Source organism: Oncorhynchus keta, chromosome 11, assembly GCF_023373465.1.
Source record: "Oncorhynchus keta strain PuntledgeMale-10-30-2019 chromosome 11, Oket_V2, whole genome shotgun sequence".
NCBI classification, from domain to species: Eukaryota; Metazoa; Chordata; class Actinopteri; order Salmoniformes; family Salmonidae; genus Oncorhynchus; species Oncorhynchus keta.
Genome location: NC_068431.1, coordinates 28904192 through 28924053, shown reverse-complemented (window position 1 = coordinate 28924053; position 19862 = coordinate 28904192). Strand labels below are relative to the sequence as shown.

The window sequence follows — 19862 nt, the reverse complement described above, 5'->3', positions numbered from 1 at the left end:
TTTGGCGAAGAGTATGAAGCGAGGGCCAGCCAACGAGAGTGTACAGGTTGCAGTGGTGGGTAGTATATGGGGCTTTGGTGACAAAACGGATGGCACTGTGATAGACTGCATCCAATGTATTGAGTAGAGTATTGGGAGGCTATTTTGTAAATTACATCACCGAAGTCGAGGATCGGCAGGATGGTCAGTTTTACGAGGGTATGTTTGGCAGCATGAGTGAAGGATGCTTTGTTGCGAAATAGGAAGCCAACTCGGAGATGTTTGATGTGAGTCTGGAAGGAGAGTTTACAGTTTAACCAGACACCTAGGTATTTGTAGTTGTTCACATATTTGTAGATGTTCACAAGTCAGAACCGTCCAGAGTAGTGATGCTGGATGGGCGGGCAGGTGCAGGCAGTGATCGGTTGAAGTGCATGCATCTGGTTTTACTTGTATTTAAGAGCGGTTGGAGGCCACAGAAGGAGAGTTCTATGGCATTGAAGCTCATCTGGAGGGTTGTTAACACAGTGTCCAAAGAAGGGCCAGAAGTGTACAGAATGGTGTCGTCTGCATAGAGGTGGATCAGAGACTAACCAGCAGCAAGAACGACATCATTGATGTATACAGAGAAGAGTCGGCCCAAGAATTGAACCCTGTGGCACCCCCATAGAGACTGCCAGAGGCCCGGACAACAGGCACTCTGATTTGACACACTAAACTCTATCAGAGAAGTAGTTGGTGAACCAGGCGAGGCAATCATTTGAGAAACCAAGGCTATCGAGTCTGCCGATGAGGATGTGGTGATTGACAGAGTCGAAAGCCTTGGCCAGGTCAATGAATACGGCTGCACAGTATTGTTTCTTATCGATGGCGGTTAAGATATCGTTTAGGACCTTGAGCATGGCTGAGGTACACCCATGACCAGCTCTGAAACCAGATTGCATAGCGGAGAAGGTGTGGTGGGATTCGAAATGGTCGCTAATCTGTTTGTTGACTTGGCTTTCGAAGACCTGAGATAGGCAGGGTTGGACATATATAGGTCTGTAGCAGTTTGGGTCAAGAGTGTCCCTCCCTTTGAAGAGGGGGATGACCACAGCTGCTTTCCAATCTTAGGGAATCTCAGACGACACGAAAGAGAGGTTAAACAGGCTTGTAATAGGAGTTGCAACAATTTCGGCAGATAATTTTAGAAAGAAAGGGTCCAGATTGTCTAGCCCGGCGGATATGTAGGGGTCCAGATTTTGCAGCTCTTTCAGAACATCAGCTGACTGGATTTGGGAGAAGGAGAAATGGGTAAGGCTTGGGCGGGTTGCTGTGGGGGGTACAATGCTGTTGACCGGGGTAGGGGTAGCCAGGTAGAAAGCATGGCCGTAGAAAAATGCTTATTGAAATTCTCAATTATAGTGGATTTATCGGTGGTGACAGAGTTTCCTATCCTCAGTACAGTGGGCAGCTGGGAGCAGGTGTTCTTATTTTCCATGGACTTTACAGTGTCCCAGAACTTTTGAGTTTGTGTTGCAGGAAGCAAATTTCTGCTTGGAAAAGCTAGCCTTGGCTTTTCTAACTGCCTGTATATATTGGTTTCTAACTTCCCTGAAAAGTTGCATATCACGGGGATTTTTTTGTGTTGGTTAAGGGCAGAACCAAGGGCTATATCTGTTCCTGGTTCTAAATGAGCCCTGGGAAGTCAGCTAGGGCATTGAGGGGGATATGAGAGGCCACTCCTAGCATGCTGTGGTCCTAGTCCATAGGTGGTGTGAGTCCTCAGCAGCCATAACGGAGTAGCGACACTGAGCTCTTAAAAGAACATTTTGGTTCGGTTGGAAAACCGGTGTGCTCATTTTATGAAAAATAAATGGACAACGTCAAGGCTTGGAAAATGGGAGGCTGAGTGAGGGGAAGAGTCCTGTTATAGGGACAACTGTACTCCCATTGGCTGCAGGTGTGTGCATATTTTTTTTTCTCAGGCTACTCGCTGCCTAGGCAGCAGGGTAAACCACTATGAGCAGAGCTCCCCTATGGGGCGGAGCTCCACAATATAGAACACCAAGACTCTTCTTAGAGCTTGCCGCCAGGCCAAACTGAGAAATTGGGGGAGAACCGCCTTGGTCAGGGAGGTGACCAAGACCCCGATGGTAACTCTGACAGAGCTCTAGAGTTCCTCTGTGGAGATGGGAGAACCTTCCAGAAGGACAACCATCTCTGCAGTACTCCACCAATCAGGCCTTTATGATAGAGTGGCTAGATGGAAGCCACTCCTCAGTAAAAGGGACATGTAAGCAATGTACAGAGAGGTCCTTGATGAAAACCTGCACGAGAGTGCTCAGGACCTCAGACTGGGGACAACAACACTCTCCTTCCAGACTCCTTCATCTCCAATCCAAAATCAAATTTAGAGTCTGCTTTCTATTTCGCAACAAAGCCTCCTTCACTCACGCCGCCAAACTTACCCTTGTAAAACTGACTATCCTACCGATCCTCGACTTCGGCGATGTCATCTACAAAATAGCTTCCAATACTCTACTCAGCAAACTGGATGCAGTTTATCACAGTGCCATCCGTTTTGTTACTAAAGCACCTTATATCACCCACCACTGTGACCTGTATGCTCTAGTCGGCTGGCCCTCGCTACATATTCGTCGCCAGACCCACTGGCTCCAGGTAATCTACAAGTCTATGCTAGGTAAAGCTCCGCCTTATCTCAGTTCACTGGTCACAATGGCAACACCCATCCGTAGCACGCGCTCCAACAGGTGTATCTCACTGATCATCCCTAAAGCCAAAACCTCATTTGGCCGCCTTTCCTTCCAGTTCTCTGCTGCCTGTGACTGGAACAAATCGCAAAAATCGCTGAAGTTGGAAACTTTTATTTCCCTCACCAACTTTAAACATCTGCTATCTGAGCAGCTAACCGATCGCTGCAGCTGTACATAGTCCATCGGTATATAGTCCACCCAATTTACCTACCTCATCCCCATACTGTGTTTATTTTATTTACTTTTCTGCTCTTTTGCACACCAGTATCTCTACCTGCACATGTTCATCTGATCATTTATCACTCCAGTGTTAATCTGCTAAATTGTAATTATTCACTCCTATGGCCTATTTATTGCCTACCTCATGCCTTTTGCACAATGTATATAGATGTTTTTTTCTTTTTTTCTACTATGTTTATTTTTTATTGTTTACTCTGTGTAACTCTGTATTGTTTTCTGTTCACACTGCTATGCTTTATATTGGCCAGGTCGCAGTTGCAAATGAGAACTTGTTCTCAACTAGCCTACCTGGTTAAATAAAGGTGAGATAAAAATAAAATAAAATAAATAATAAAAAGGGTCGGTCTCTAGACTTTGATGTGCTACAGGCCCACATAGAGGTATCTATAGACTGTTAAAAGGGCTTGGGAGCAGGAACTTGGTTCAGCAATCTCAGATTAGGACTGGGTAGAAGCTCTCAGGAATATAAACCACAGTTCAGTGAATGCCAGATACAACCTTGATCAGTTTAATGTGATACACATGTTACATTACTCAAAAGTGAAAATGCATAAATATTCCCAGACACCTCACCACTGTGTGAGAGGTTCAAGCAGGATGAGGGGACGTTGACCCACTTATTTTGGACATGTCCTAAGTTACATGCTTACTGGGCTCTCATTTTTGATTACTTATCTAAAGCCTTTGATAGAGTTAAAGCCCCAGACCCATTGACCACTCTGTTTGGTACAGTTGATGGGAATAACCAGGAAGGGAAGGCTGTCTCTCTTTGCACTCTATTAGCCAAAAGGCTCATATTGCAATTGTGGAAATTGGAGACTGTACTGTACCTACCTTTGAAATGTGGTTATGGGATTTAGGGAATGTAATACATATAAAAAAGATTCAATACAATACCTCCAATAGAAGTCCAGTGTTTTACAAAATATGGCAGCGGATACTGGATAAATGGTCTAGTCCTGCTTCATAACTGGGTTGATGATCTGCTGCTACTCTGTGCTGTACTTCACTCAATATTTATTTTTGGCTTAACTACACTGCTTGTAATGACTATATGCTGTCTTCTTATATATGTATCACCTAATAGGATTTCGTTTTATTTTTTGTATGTGTGTTAAATTTTGTCCTCTAAATTTGCCATCCCATTCAACAGTACAATGAATGTCAATGTTCGTATCAGTATTTTTAAAATAATAAACATATTAAAAAAAAGAACAGTGCCCAGTTTGGAGAGGTGTTTGGCCACTTGAGACACCAGTTAGACCTCTCACACAAACCCTTCTAATAGTTTTTTCTTGCACCTATTCCAACATTTCTGTTAATATTCTTATGTTACTGAATGTATCCAGAGTATTTTCAGGTTTTGTTATTGAAAAATGCTGGGAAGAAGTACAGTAAATGCTAAATGCACATTAAATCAACGGTGTAACATTTGGATTTAGTCTTGTCAAGTGAATTGTTGTGTCCTCACCTTTGGTCTAATAATTTCCCTATAATTGCCAGTGTTCTCTTTCAATTGCTACCATGGTCACACGTATGCTTTTTAGAATTCTTCTGTTAGAAACTTTTCAATTTGGCCAAATCTATATAGGCCAATTTACACAAGTGTAAAGGGTTAATACGTGTTTCAGGTGAATGGAGCTACATTTACAATCTGCTCTTGACAAGTCAATGCCTTTCAGAGTAGTGGTCGTGTTTAGTTATCATACAACATACTCCCATACTGTACCAACTTCAGGAGACGAGTGCACATAACATACCATTCCATGTATGCCCAGGGACTATGACTAACATTTAAACCCATTTAACTATTTTTGCGAAGTATATGACTATAAACGGCTATACCCCTTAACTAAGTGGATCGTTACTGAGAACTAGCCTATGATCTATTAACAATGTGTTTAGTGAATGGCCATGTGATAGAGGAAATTATGGTTGAAATGATTAATTATGTATACATTATTGATTAGAACCATTTATTATAATATTATTATGTTATGGTATGAAAAGTATGGGTTCTTGGTTCTAGGTTGTTACTGAAAATGTAAGCAGAACAAATTAATTGTCTGTGCCTCTTGGGAAGTTTAAGGGGTAGAGATGCTATAGCTTTTCAGACGGATAAGAAAGGTTTGGGTGGTGTTCCATTAGTGGAGAAAAGTATATCTTTTAGACAGTTTGGAATGTAGTTTATGGGGGGGTAGAAGAAGAGTTCCAGACCTAAAAACAATGGGCTCTTGTGAGAATCGGAGAGAGGGTGGGAAACTGATGATGTCATTTCCAGTTTATAACCTGTGGAAAAATGTGTATGCGTTTAGTACTCTCGTAATAAACACTGTTTACCTTTGGCTTTTAAGACTGGTCTCAATCTACTTCATGCATAATTAATGAACTTACAACTCATTAATGAATTAGAAATGAGTGCGAATTGATTTTGGCAATAAAACATACAGGAATTTAGAATTCCTCTATCACCATGGTTATAGTGAATGGTTATAGTGAATGGCCATAGTTATAGTGAATGGAGAGTCATCGGTAAGCTTAGAGCAACTAAATAAAAAGTTGGTGTGAACAAAAAGCAGAACCATTTTTACAGTGAGGCCACAGAAGACCTTAACTGCTAGTACAGCTGAGATATTGTTTTGCTTCTTTATCCCAAGTTCCTGAGACACGTGTACCGTGTACACACACCCACGGAGAAGTTGGAACACAGAGTCCGCCACAGACAGTGCAGTTTAAGGGTTTAAGGGCACAATGGCAGGAGAAAGCATCTATGATTTGATATCAGTCGCCCCTCTCTCACCTGTTCTTGTTGAACTGGATAGCGAAGTCGGTCATGTGCTGCAAGGCCTTGTTGGTAAAGGTCATGTCCATGAACATTTGGCCCTGTCGGCGGGAGAATGTGCCTGAGATCTCCAGTCCTTTAGCTTTCACTGCAGGCAGCCATACCTGGGAGAAGAGATAGACCTTACATAAAGAAATATGAATGTGCAAAACGATTCACCCAAACCTGGGAGCAGGGTAATTTGAAAATGGCAACATGACTCACTACTGTGTACGTGTCTGCTATGTTGCCCCTTCATTATATTGAGTCGGATACAAAGGGAGATCGAGAATGGAGAGCATAAATTAAAATCAAATCACATGTTATTTGCCACATTTGTCGAATACAACAGGTAGACCTTACCGTGAAATGCTTACTTACAAGCCCTTAACCAACAATGCAGTTCTAGAAATAGAGTTAAGAAAATATTGACTAAAACTAAAGTACAAAACAAACAATTACAAAACAATAAATGAGGCTATACACAGGGGCTATCGGTACCAAGTCAATGTGCGGAGGTACAAGTTAGTCGAGGTCATTTGTACATATAGGTAGGGGTAAAGTGACTATACAAAGATGATGAACAGCAAGTAGCAGCAGTGGCCTCCCGGGTGGGGCAGTGGTCTAGGACACTGCATTGCAGTGATAGCTGTGCAACCAGAGACTCTGGATCCGTGACCAGGAGGTCCATGGGGCGCCGCACAATTGTTCTATTTTCCGGCTACCCGGATAAAGCACTAAATAAACTTCAGTTCGTGCTAAATACGGCTGCTAGAAACCTGACTAGAACCAAAAAAATTGATCATATTACTCCAGTGCTAGCCTCTCTACACTGGCTTCCTGTCAAAGCAAGGGCTGATTTCAAGGTTTTACTGCTAACCTACAAAGCATTACATGGGCTTGCTCCTACCTATCTCTCTGATTTGGTCCTGCCGTACATACCTACACGTACGCTACGGTCACAAGACGCAGGCCTCCTAATTGTCCCTAGAATTTCTAAGCAAACAGCTGGAGGCAGGGCTTTCTCCTATAGAGCTCCATTTTTATGGAACGGTCTGCCTACCCATGTCAGAGACGCAAACTCGGTCTCAACCTTTAAGTCTTTACTGAAGACTCATCTCTTCAGGGGGTCATATGATTGAGTGTAGTCTGGCCCAGGAGTGGGAAGGTGAACGGAAAGGCTCTGGAGCAACGAACCGCCCTTGCTGTCTCTGCCTGGCCAGTTCCCCTCTTTCCACTGGGATTCTCTGCCTCTAACCCTTTTACAGGAGCTGAGTCACTGGCTTACTGGGGCTCTCTCATGCCGTCCCTGCAGGGGGTGCGTCACCTGAGTGGGTTGATTCACTGTTGTGGTCATCCTGTCTGGGTTGGCGCCCCCCCCCCCTCCCTTGGGTTGTGCCGTGGCGGAGATCTTTGTGGGCTATACTCAGCCTTGTCTCAGGATGGTAAGTTGGTGGTTGAAGATATCCCTCTAGTGGTGTGGGGGCTGTGCTTTGGCAAAGTGGGTGTGGTTATATCCTTCCTGTTTGGCCCTGTCCGGGGGTGTCCTCGGATGGGGCCACAGTGTCTCCTGAACCCTCCTGTCTCAGCCTCCAGTATTTATGCTGCAGTAGTTTGTGTCGGGGGGCTAGGGTCAGTTTGTTATATCTGGAGTACTTCTCCTGTCCTATTCGGTGTCCTGTGTGAATCTAAGTGTGCGTTCTCTAATTCTCTCCTTCTTTCTTTCTCTCCCTCGGAGGACCTGAGCCCTAGGACCATGCCCCAGGACTACCTGACATGATGGCTCCTCCCTGTCCCCAGTCCACCTGGCCATGCTGCTGCTCCAGTTTCAACTGACCTGAGCCCTAGGACCATGCCCCAGGACTACCTGACATGATGGCTCCTCCCTGTCCCCAGTCCACCTGGCCATGCTGCTGCTCCAGTTTCAACTGACCTGAGCCCAAGGACCATGCCCCAGGACTACCTGACATGATGACTCCTTGCTGTCCCCAGTCCACCTGGCCATGCTGCTGCTCCAGTTTCAACTGTTCTGCCTTACTATTATTTGACCATGCTGGTCATTTATGAACATTTGAACATCTTGGCCATGTTCTGTTATAATCTCCACCCGGCACAGCCAGAAGAGGACTGGCCACCCCACATATGCTCTCTCTAATTCTCTCTTTCTTTCTCTCTCTCTCTCGGAGGACCTGAGCCCAAGGACCGTGCCCCAGGACGACCTGACATGATGACTCCTTGCTGTCCCCAGTCCACCTGACTGTGCTGCTGCTCCAGTTTCAACTGTTCTGCCTTGTTATTATTCGACCATGCTGGTCATTTATGAACATTTGAACATCTTGGCCATGTTCTGTTATAATCTCCACCCGGCACAGCCAGAAGAGGACTGGCCACCCCACATATCCTGGTTCCTCTCTAGGTTTCTTCCTAGGTTTTGGCCTTTCTAGGGAGTTTTTCCTAGCCACCGTGCTTCTACACCTGCATTGCTTGCTGTTTGGGGTTTTAGGCTGGGTTTGGGGAGAAGAGAATTTATTAAAATACATTTAAAAACTTGTTTTTCAACCAGTCCACAAATGTCTTGTTAACAAACTGTAATTTTTGCAAGTCAGTTAGGACATCTACTTTGTGCATGACACAAGTCATTTTTCCAACAATTGTTTACAGGCAGATTATTTCACTTATAATTCAATGTATCACAACTCCAGTGGGTCAGAAGTGTGTATATATACACTAAGTTGACTGTGCATTTAAACAGCTTGGGAAAATCCAGAAAATTATGTCATGGCAGAAGCTTCTGATATCATTTGAGTCAATTGGAGGTGGAGCTGTGGCTGTATTTCAAGGCCTACCTCTTTGCTTGACATCATGGGAAAATCAAAAGAAATCAGCCAATACCTCAAAAAAATTGTAGCGTCCTCCACAAGTCTGATTCATCCTTGGGAGCAATTTCCAAACGCCTGAAGGTACCACGTTCAAATGTACAAACAATAGTACGCAAGTATAAACACCATAGGACCATGCAGCAGTCATACCACTCAGGAAGGAGACACGTTCGGTCTCCTAGAGATGCCAAAACTACAAATCAATCCCAAAACAACAGCAAAGGACCTTGTGAAGATTCTGGAGGAAACAGGTACAAAGGTACAGTGGGGCAAAAAGGTATTTAGTCAGCCATTTTATGGGGTTGAGATCTGGAGACTGGCTAGGCCACTCCAGGACCTTAAAATGCTTCTAAAGAAGCTACCCCTTTGTTGCCCGGGTGGTGTGTTTGGGATCATTGGCATGCTGAAAGACCCAGCCACGTTTCATCTTCAAATGCCCTTGCTGATGGAAGGAGGTTTTCAGTCAAAATCTTACGAAACATGGCCCCATTCATTCTTTCCTTTACACGGATCAGTCTTCCTGGTCCCTTCGCAGAAGAACAGCCCCAAAGCATGATGTTTCCACCCCCATGCTTCACAGTAGGTATGGTGCTCTTTGGATACAACTCAGCATTCTTTGTCCTCCAAACACGACGAGTTGAGTTTTTACCAAAAAGTTCTATTTTGGTTTCATCTGACCATATGACATTCTCCCAATCTTCTTCTGGATCATCCAAATACTCTCTAGCAAACTTCAGATGGGCCTGGACATGTACTGGCTTAAGCAGGGGGACACGTCTGGCACTGCAGGATTTGAGTCCCTGGCGGCGTAGTGTGTTACTGATTGTAGGCTTTGTTACTTTGGTCCCAGCTCTCTGCAGGTCATTCACTAGGTCCCCCCGTGAGGTTCTGGGATTTTTGCTCACCGTTCTTGTGATCATTTTGACCCCACGGGGTGAGATCTTGCGTGGAGCCCCAGATCGAGGGAAATTATCAGTGGTCTTATATGTCTTCCATTTCCTAATAATTGCTCCCACAGTTGATTTCTTCAAACCAAGCTGCTTACCTATTGCAGATTAAGTCTTCCCAGCCTGGTGCAGGTCTACAATTTTGTTTCTGGTGTCCTTTGACAGCTCTTTGGTCTTGGCCATAGTGGAGTTTGGAGTGTGACTGTTTGAAGTTTTGGATAGGTGTCTTTTATACTGATAACAAGTTCAAACAGGTGCCATTAATACAGGTAACGAGTGGAGGACAGAGGAGTCTCTTAAAGAAGAAGTTACAGGTCACCAAATACTTATTTTCCACCATAATTTGCAAATGAATTAATTAAAAAATCCTACAATGTGATTTTCTGTATTTTTTTTCGTATTTTGTCTGTCATAGTTGAAGTGTACCTATGATGAAAATTACAGGCCTCTCATCTTTTTAAGTGGGAGAACTTGCACAATTGGTGGCTGGCTAAATACTTTTTTGCCCCACTGTATCTATATCCACGGTAAAACGAGTCCTATATCGACACAACCTGAAAGGCTGCTCAGCAAGGAAGAAGCCACTGCTCCAAAATCGCCCAAAAGAAAGGCAGACTACGGTTTGCAACTGCACATGGGAAGAAAGATCTGACTTTTTGGAGAAATGTCCCCTGGTCTGATGAAACAAAAATGGCCATAAAGACCATCGTTATGTTTGGAGGAAAAAGGGGGAGGCTTGCAAGCCGAAGAACACCATCCCAACCGTGAAGCACAGGGTGGCAGCATCATATTGTGGGGGTGCTTTGCTGCAGGAGGGACTGGTGCACTTCCCAAAACAGATGGCATCGTGAGGTAGGAAAATTATGTGGATATATTGAAGCAACATCTCAAGACATCAGTCAGGAAGTTAAAGCTTGGTCGCAAATGGGTCTTCCAAATGAAGAATGACCCCAAGCATACTCCCAAAGTTGTGGCAAAATGGCTTAAGGACAACCAAGTCAAGGTATTGGAGTGGCCAACACAAAGCCCTGACCTCAATCCTATAGAAAATGTGTGGGCAGAACTGAAAAAGCGTGTGCGATCAAGGAGGCCTACAAACCTGACTCAGTTACACCAGCTTTGTCAGGAGGAATGGGCCAAAATGCACCCAACTTATTTTGGGAAGCTTGTGGAAGGCTGCCCAAAACATTTGACCCAAGTTAAACAATTTAAAGGCAATGCTACCAAATACTAATTGAGTGTATGTAAACTTCTGACCCACTGGGAATGTGATGAAAGAAATAAAAGCTGAACTAAATCATTCTCTCTACTATTATTCTGACATTTCACATTTTTAAAATGAAGTGGTGATCCTAACTGATCTAAGACTGGGAATTTGTACTAGGATTAAATGTCAGGAATTGTGAAACTGAGTTTAAATGTATTTGGCTAAGGTGTATGTAAACTCCTGACTTCAACTGTAGGTTACTGGATGGCAGGAAGTTTGGCCCCAGTGATGTATTGGGCCGTACGCACTACCCTTTGTAGCGCCTTACCAGGCGGTGAAGCAACTAATCAGGATGCTCTCGATGGTATAGTTGTAGAACTTTTTGAGTATCTGGGGACCCATGCCAAATCTCCTGAGGGGAAAAAAGTGTTGTTGTGCCCTCTTCACAACTCTCTTGGTGTGTTTGGAACATGATAGTTTGTTGGTGATGTGGACACCAAGGAACTTGAAACTCTCGACCCGCTCCACTACAGCATCGTCAATGTTAATGGGAGCCTGTTCGGCCCTGCTTTTCCTGTCGTCCACGATCATCTCCTTTGTCTTGCTCACATTGAGGGAGAGGTTGTTGTCCTGGAACCACACTGCCAGGTCTCTGACCTCCTCCCTGTAGGCTGTCTCATCATTGTTGGTGATCAGGCCTACCACCGTTGTATTGTCAGCAAACTTAATGATGGTGTTGGAGTCGTGCTTGGCCATGCAGTCGTCAGTGAACAGGGAGTACAGGAGGGGACTAAGCACGCACCCGAGGGGCCCCTGTGTTGAGGATCAGCGTGGGAGATGTGTTGCTGCCTACGCTTACCACCTGGGGGCGGCCCGTCAGGAAGTCCAGGATCCAATTGCAGAGGGAGGTGTTTAGTCCCAGTGTCCTTAGCTTAGAGATGAGCTTTGTGGGCACTATGGTGTTGAACGGTGAGCTGTCGTCAATGAATAGTATTCTCACATAGGTGTTTGTTGTTTTTTGCAGGTGGGAAAGGGCATTGTGGAGTGCAATTAAGATTGTGTTATCGGTGGATTTGTTGAAGCGGTATGCGAATTGGAGTGGGTCTAGGATTTCCGGGATGATGGTGTTGATGTGAGCCATTACCAGCCTTTCATAGCACTTCATGGCTACCGACATGAGTGCTACGAGGCGGTGGTCATTTAGGTAGGTTACCTTGACATTCTTGAGCACTGTGACTATGGTGGTCTGCATGAAACAGAAGGATACCTTGGGAAGGATGCTATATCCTGCTGCAATACATAACAATTAACAGTGCACATACCACAGTGAGGACATTGTGAGCCTCTTCTACATTACTTAACTGTATGATATATATAAATGACCCATTTTGAACAGGAATCTTGGGTGGAGCCTGTTGATGCCAAGTTGGACTTAACTCACCCCCTCCTTTCGCCCCAGCCAAACAACGTCATAACTATATTTATGCACTGTCCTACATGAAGAGTGACTTTGCTGCATGGCTCAAGGTTCTGTATGCATTTCTCTGCTTGCTAGGTGCTAATGAGTGAGCATTAGCATTTCAATTAGCTTTATCTGAGCTTTATTCTCTGCCCATGCTGGTGTAATCTATTAACAATGAACGTCTACCTTATACCAACATAGTACTAACATTAGCATACAACATTTAGCTCTTGCTAAAATTAATATTGAACATCAACATAAGCGTTTAGCTGTGGGTAGTGGGTACTCACAGATTTGGGGGTAACATAGCCTCCTGTGGAGATGGCCATGCCTGTGGAGAGCTCAAACAGGTCGTTGAGGCCGCTGCTGAGTGCTGCAGGAGTCGGCGATGGGGCGAACGTGTTGGGAACTGATGAGGGAATAAAGTTCTGTCCCACCTAAGTCACATACACACACAGACACAAAAAGCACATAGGACATCAGCACAACTATGAATCCAAAATGTAACTTATCTGCGAGACAATGGTCCTCTAGCTACCTAATTGAAGAATAAAAAGACAATAAATTCCAAACTCATCGTTGTCAAATGAGTACGTTTCAAATACTTATGGTGATCGACACCTTTTTTCTTGATTCGTTTTTAAAGAATGATTCTGATCGTCAATTGATTTTGCACATTCGCTACAGCTGAAATCCTGACTTGAGAAATACATTCTCCAATGCTCCGATTTGCTGAGGTGGAAAGTATCTTCTGTCAGAATTTCAGCCTATGATTTCCCAACTTGAGTAATCCTCCACTGGAATACGTTATCCCCCCCATCAGTGCCAAGCAAGGTCAAAGGTAAGGCGAGTGTGATTGGGAAAATAATAGTTTGTCTAGCTTTGAAGTGTTTGGCAGTTAAGTTTTGAATCCCGTTATAACTTCGAAGAGCATGCAGCATGCGGACGGAAAAACGGAAGGGCTCACTTACTGCTGGACTTCCCCCAACACCTCCTCCCAGGTCTCCACCGAGCTACAGGAGAGGACCCATATCCAGCACCCGCATCCAAACACAAGAGATAGACAAAGACAGAGAGAGAGAAAGAGAGGTACTTAGCAATAGCAACCCATCCCCAACCCCATTCCCCAAAAGCAGTTCAACCCATAGACTGCCTAGAATATGACAAAAGGTTATTATGTAGATTGTAATTCTGTTACAGTGAAATGGTTATCAGGGAAGCGTATCAGTCAGTCAGAAGACCAGAAAACGTTGCCGAAATATTAACATTGAGATGGAAGAATAGTTCATTGTGAAATACATTAGATATACATATTTGAGAATTCACAGTCAAAAAGCAAGCAGGTATAATAGCTTTAATGTATTGGGCTTCTTTCACCTATCCAGTTTACTTTTAACTTTGAATTATCACAGGGATGTGGAAGATAAAGCAATTAAAGCAATGAAGTCTACACAAAAGATTATTTCAAGATGCAAAATATCCATCTAAATGGCGAGTTGAAAAAATGTAATTATGTACAGTAGGCTCCAGAATTATTGGATCCCTTGATAAAGATTAGCAACAGACTGTATGAAATAAATAATAGAAATACTGACCTATATTGTATGCTAAAAAACAATTATATTATTTTATACTAATAAAATTGCTCGGAGAAAATAGTGTTTATTTTCTCCAAAAAGATAGGGGTCAAAATTATTGTATCATGTTATCAATATAATTTGTAAAACATGTTTTGCATACAATATAGCTCAGTACTTGTATTATTTATTTTATACAGTGTTTTTTGCTCATCTTTATCCAGGGATCCAATAATTCCAGACCCCACTGTATGTAACGGTAGCCATTGCGATATTCAGGACAAAACTTCCTTTGAGAAATGGCACTTTTAGTTAAATGCATTTTGACTGTGAGAAGTGTGAAGTCACCTTGACAGCAGCATAGCGAGACTGGAATACCATTAAAAAAATTATAGCCGAAGACCCAGCAAGGCACAAATCACACTCTGGTATTGGACTGTTAAAAGGCAGATAGAAAAGCAACGGTGCAAGCAATGTTAGAAGCAACGTTCAAGACAACTTGAGGATATTTGATGTTGGTGAATCTAAATGGATACAATCATTTCTCACTTTCAAAACACATCCATCATTACAATGAAGTTAAATAAATTAATTGTCTCCTAATGTTTGATGCCAACATTGTACCACAGGTGGACAATACTTTGGTTTGACAAACACTTTTTTCCACATTTCACACTCAATAATTGACCATCTAGAAAAGTACAAAGTGTGTTCAGGCCTTCCTTGAGGATGTGGTTGATTTTGAAGGTGAACCACTCAGAACAAAATGGCTGTCGTCTGTGGCCTTTTCACAGTGTTATGTTAAGGGACCTCTGGGAGTCTTCGTCAACAAGGCTGAATTGAACATCACTTCTACACCTGCGAAGGAGAACTGGCAGAATAGTCAATATTGTCTCACTTCACCCTCACACAGAATTTTTTGTTGTTGTTGATCATATGAATATTCCAGATATTCTCCCAGGGTTGAAATACCAGTTTTTGCATAGTGGCGAGAGACAATGCTTGTCACAGAGTTGGAGAAGTCTATTGAAGTGGGAGACAAGTGTCAGGAACTACTGCCAAGGTTTTATACTGACGATACAAGGGCCTTTTAGGAATGCTAAAAATAAAACAGAACAAATCATTTAAATAATGCCGGGGTGAGAAGTTTCAGGCTCTGGAAAACATGTTTTAATATCTTGTGAAAAATCTCTTGGTTCGAATCACAGTTCTAGCCTGTTCCCCTTCCCTTGTTGAGATCCAAAAGTGCTAATATTCTAGCCCACGTCTTCAGACTAGAGATACTCTTTTAGACCAACTGAATTTCTATACCATCTGTAGTGCCACTCAATGCAGACTGGATTTATCTGCAACCCATTAGTTATTCACCCACCTTGTTGTCACTCTGGATAAGAGCAGTTTGCTACTAAAACACAAAAATATGAATGAGTTTGATTATATTAAAACCTTAAATGCGGCAGTTAAAAGGTTCACCCATTTTGAACGTTATATTGTTATTGTGCATCTCTGAGTGATCTATCAATTCATTTTTTTATCGATTCCCAAGGTCATATTTTTCCAAGATGGCGTAGCAGTCGGACATCTGTTTTGTCTTGTCCCGTGTATATATATTTTTCTTCGAATATATTCTTTATATTTTTAATCTCAATTTCCATCTACGGACTGAACATACTCTCCTGCAACCCGCCTCACCCAATGTGGTACGGATCTGCTATTTTTATACTTTAGAACCAGAACCCCCATCAGAAGCTAGCCAGCTAACCAGCTACAAGCTAGTAGTCAGTTAGCTACTGCTAGCGGTCTTCAGCCAGCCTCAGCCCGGTCAATTCCTGCCAGCCTGCCCAGCGCGATACCAACCCAGAGCATATAGGACTGCTTTTTCTCTACCGCATCTCCGAATTCCTACTGCAAGCTCGTTAGCCAGGAGTAGCCGCTAGCTGCTATCCGAGTGGCTACTCCTGGCTAACGTCTCTGTCCCGTCTCTGTCCCGAAGCAAGCACCATTTAGCCTGGAGCTAGCCTGGAGCTTGACCCATCTCACGGCCAACCAAAGAGGCCTATCAGCCAATTCTTGGGCTACAATACCTCTTTTGCCAATAGGCCTGGATCCATCCCGACTGGTCTGCCAACGTAACCATCCAAGGGGGTTTCAACAGGCTCTTTCGTTGCGACGTCCCCCGGATGCCCATCTGCTAGCCCCGGCCCACTAGCTGTCTGATTCACCATGTCTCCAGCTCGCCTAGCTACTCACTAGACCCTATTATTATTACTCGGCTAAACATGCCTCTCCCTAATGTCAATATGCCTTGTCTATTGCTATTTTGGTTAGTGATTATAGTCTTATTTCACTGTAGAGCCTCCATCCCTGCTCAATATGCCTTAGCAAGCCATTTTGTTCCACCTCCCACACATGCAGTGACCACACCTGGCTTAAATGGTGCCAAGAGACAAAACCTCTCTCATCGTCACTCAATGCCTAGGTTTACCTTCACTGTACTCACATCCTACCATACCCTTGTCTGTACATTATGCTTTGAATATACTCTTCCGCACCCAGAAATCTGCTCCTTTTCCTCTCTGTTCCGAACGCACTAGACGACCAGTTCTTATAGCCTTTAGCCGTACCCTTATCCTACTCTGTTCCTCTGGTGATGTAGAGGTTAACCCAGGCCCCGCAGCCCCCAGCACTACTCCCATTCCCCAGGCGCTCTCATTTGTTGACTTCGGTAACCGTAAAAGCCTTGTTTTCATCCATGATAACATTAGAAGCCTCCTCCCTAAGTTTGTTTTATACACTGCTTTAGCACACCCCGCAAACCCGAATGTCCTAGCCGTGTCTGAAACCTGGCTTAGGAAGGCCACAAAAAATCCAGAAATTTCCTTCCCTAACTATAACATTTCCGAAAAGATAGAACTGCCAAATGGAGCGGAGTTGCAATCTACTGCAGAGATAGCCTGCAGAGTTCTGTCATACTATCCAAGTCTGTGCCCAAACAATTCGAGCTTCTACTTTTAAAAATACACCTTTCCAGAAACAATCTCTCACAGTTGCCGCTTGTTATAGACCCCCTTCAGCCCCCAGCTGTGCCCTGGACACCATATGTGAATTGATTTACCCCCCATCTGTCTTCAGAGTTCGTACGGTTAGGTGACCTAAATTGGGACTACCCGACCTTCCTACAATCTAAGATAGATTACCTCAATCTTACACAAATTATTAAGGAACCTACCAAGTAGAACCCTAAATCCGTAACCATGGGCACCCTCTTAGATATCATCCTGACCAACCTGCCCTCTAAATACAACTCTGATGTCTTCAACCAGGATCTCAGCGATCACTGCCTCATTGCCTGCGTGCGTAATGGGTCCACGGTCAAACGACCACCCCTTATCACTGTCAAATGCTCAGTAAAACACTTAAGCGAGCAGGCCTTTCTAATCGACCTGGCCCGGGTATCCTGGAAGGATATTGAGTTCATCCCGTCAGTAGATGATGCCTGGTTGCTCTTTAATAGTGCTTTCCTTACCATCTTAAATAAGCATGCCCCATTCAAAGAATGTAGAACTAAGAACATATATAGCCCATGGTTCACACCAGACTTCACTGTCCTTGACCAGAACAAAAACATCCGGTGGCGTACTGGATTAGCATCGAATAGCCCCCGCGATATGTAACTTTTCAGGGAAGTCAGGAACCAATATACTCAGTCAGTTAGGAAAGCTAAGGCTAGCTTTTTCAATCAGAAATTTGCATCCTGTAGCACTAATTCCAAAAGGTTTTGGGACACTGTAAAGTCCATGGAGAATAAGAGCACCTCCTCCCAGCTGCCCACTGCACTGAGGATAGGAAACGCTGTCACCACCGAAAAATCTACGATAATCAAGAATTTCAATAAGCATTTTTCTACGGCTGACCATGCTTTCCACCTGGCTACCTCTACCAACATCTCAGCACCCCCTGCAGCAACTTGCCCAAGCCCCCCAGCTTCTCCTTCACCCAAATCCAGACAGCTGATGTTTTATAAGAGCTGCAAAATCTGGATCCTCTCTTTCTAAAATTATCTGCCAAAATTGTTGCAATCCCTATTACCAGCCTACTCAACCTCTCCTTCGTGTCATCTGAGATCCCCAAAGATTGGAAAGCTGCCGCGGTTATCCTCCTCTTCAAAGGGGGAGACACTCTAGACCCAAACTGTTATAGACCTAAATCCATCCTGCCCTGCCTTTCTAAAATCTTTGAAAGCCAAATTAACAAACAGATCACCGACCATTTTGAATCCCACCTTACCTTCTCCGCTATGCAATCTGGTTTCCGAGCTGGTCATGGGTGCACCTCAGCCACGCTCAAGGTCCTAAACAATATCATAACCGCCATCGATAAAAGACAGTACTGTGCAGCCGTCTTCATCGACCTGGCCAAGGCTTTCGACTCTGTCAATCACCACATTCTTATTGGCAAACTCAATAGCCTTGGCTTTTCAAATGACTGCCTCGCCTGGTTCACCAACTACTTCTCAGATTGAGTTCAGTGTGTTAAATCGGAGGGCCTGTTGTCCGGACCTCTGGCAGTCTCTATAGGGGTGCCACAGGGTTCAATTCTCGGGCCGACTCTTTTCTCTGTATATATCAATGATGTCGCTCTTGCTGCTGGTGATTCTCTTATCCACCTCTACGCAGACTACACCATTCTGTATACTTCTGGCCCTTCTTTGGATACTGTGTTAACAAACCTCCAAACAAGCTTCAATGCCATACAACACTCCTTCCGTGGCCTCCAACTGCTTTAAAATGTCAGTAAAACTAAGTGCATGCTCTTAAACCGGTTCTGACTTAGAATATGTGGACAACTACAAATACCTAGGTGTCTGGTTAGACTGTAAACTCTCTTTCCAGACTCACATGAACTCCAATCCAAAATTAAATCTAGAATTGGCTTCCTATTTCACAACAAAGCCTCCTTCACTCATGCTGCCAATCTTACTGATCCTTGACTTCGGCGATGTCATTTAAAAAATAGCCTCCAACACTCTACTCAGCAAACTGGATGGAGTCGATCACAGTGCCATCCATTTTGTCACCAAAGCCCCATATACTACCCACCACTGTGACCTGTATGCTCTCGTTGGCTGGCCCTCACTACATATTCGTCGCCAAACCCACTGGCTCCAGGTCATCTATAAGTCTTTTGCAAAAATCACTGAAGCTGGGGTCTATCTCCCTCACTAACTTTAAGCATCAGCTGTCAGAGCAGCTCACTGTACCTGTACACAGCCAATCTGTAAATAGCACACCCAACTACCTCATCCCCATATTGTCCTCTTGCTCTTTTGCACCCCAGTATCTCTACTTGCACATCATCATCTGCACATCTATCACTCCAGTGTTAATACTAAATTGTAATCGCCTCTATGGCCTATTTATTGCCTTACCTCCCTACTCTTCTACATTTGCACACACTGTACATATATTTTTTTCTATTATGTTATTGACTGTACGGTTCTTAATGTGTAACTCTTTTATTGTTTTTGTCACACTGCTTTGTTTCATCTTGGCCAGGTCGGAGTTGTAAATGAGAACTTGTTCTCAACTGGCCTACCTGCTAAATAAAGGTGAGAAAAAAAAGTTTTAAAAAAAAGTTGTTTTCATGTGTATCTGAGTTATTGGCGTTCAAGCAGGCAGAAATCCGTCCGGTATGACGTAGCACTGTGATAAAGTCGCTCTCACTACACTGGAAGTTAATAGGAATATTACTTTTAGATGGCGAAAACGTCTATCATATATGTCAGATTTCAATACTGGCTGATGTCATAACTCGGGAGGATGTTTTCTATCGAATGAGCCATTGATCATATTTTTGCGATGACTCCTACCCCGAGAAATGTGTCATTTAACAAAGGGTCTAGCAAACGTCTCCTATTTGTCTGCCTCTTTAGTCCAGGGTGCATTGCTAGGTGCCATTGCCAGAGATATTATAGAAAGGAGATAGGAATCGAAT

The 19862-nt window shown here is 43.8% G+C and overlaps 1 protein-coding gene across 2 annotated transcripts in view; it reads right to left on the bottom strand.

Moving 5' to 3' along the window:
* Positions 1-19862, bottom strand: part of ap2b1 (adaptor related protein complex 2 subunit beta 1) — an 86171-nt gene that overhangs the window by 29401 nt on the left and 36908 nt on the right. The window contains exons 15-17 of one of the 2 annotated variants that reach the window (XM_035780155.2): positions 13263-13304; positions 12582-12728; positions 5776-5921 (exon numbers count right to left, since the gene is read on the bottom strand). In XM_035780155.2, the coding sequence (XP_035636048.2) occupies positions 5776-5921; positions 12582-12728; positions 13263-13304 (335 nt within the window). The remainder of the gene's footprint in view (positions 1-5775; positions 5922-12581; positions 12729-13262; positions 13305-19862) is intronic. The other variant, XM_035780156.2, reaches the window with a different exon arrangement.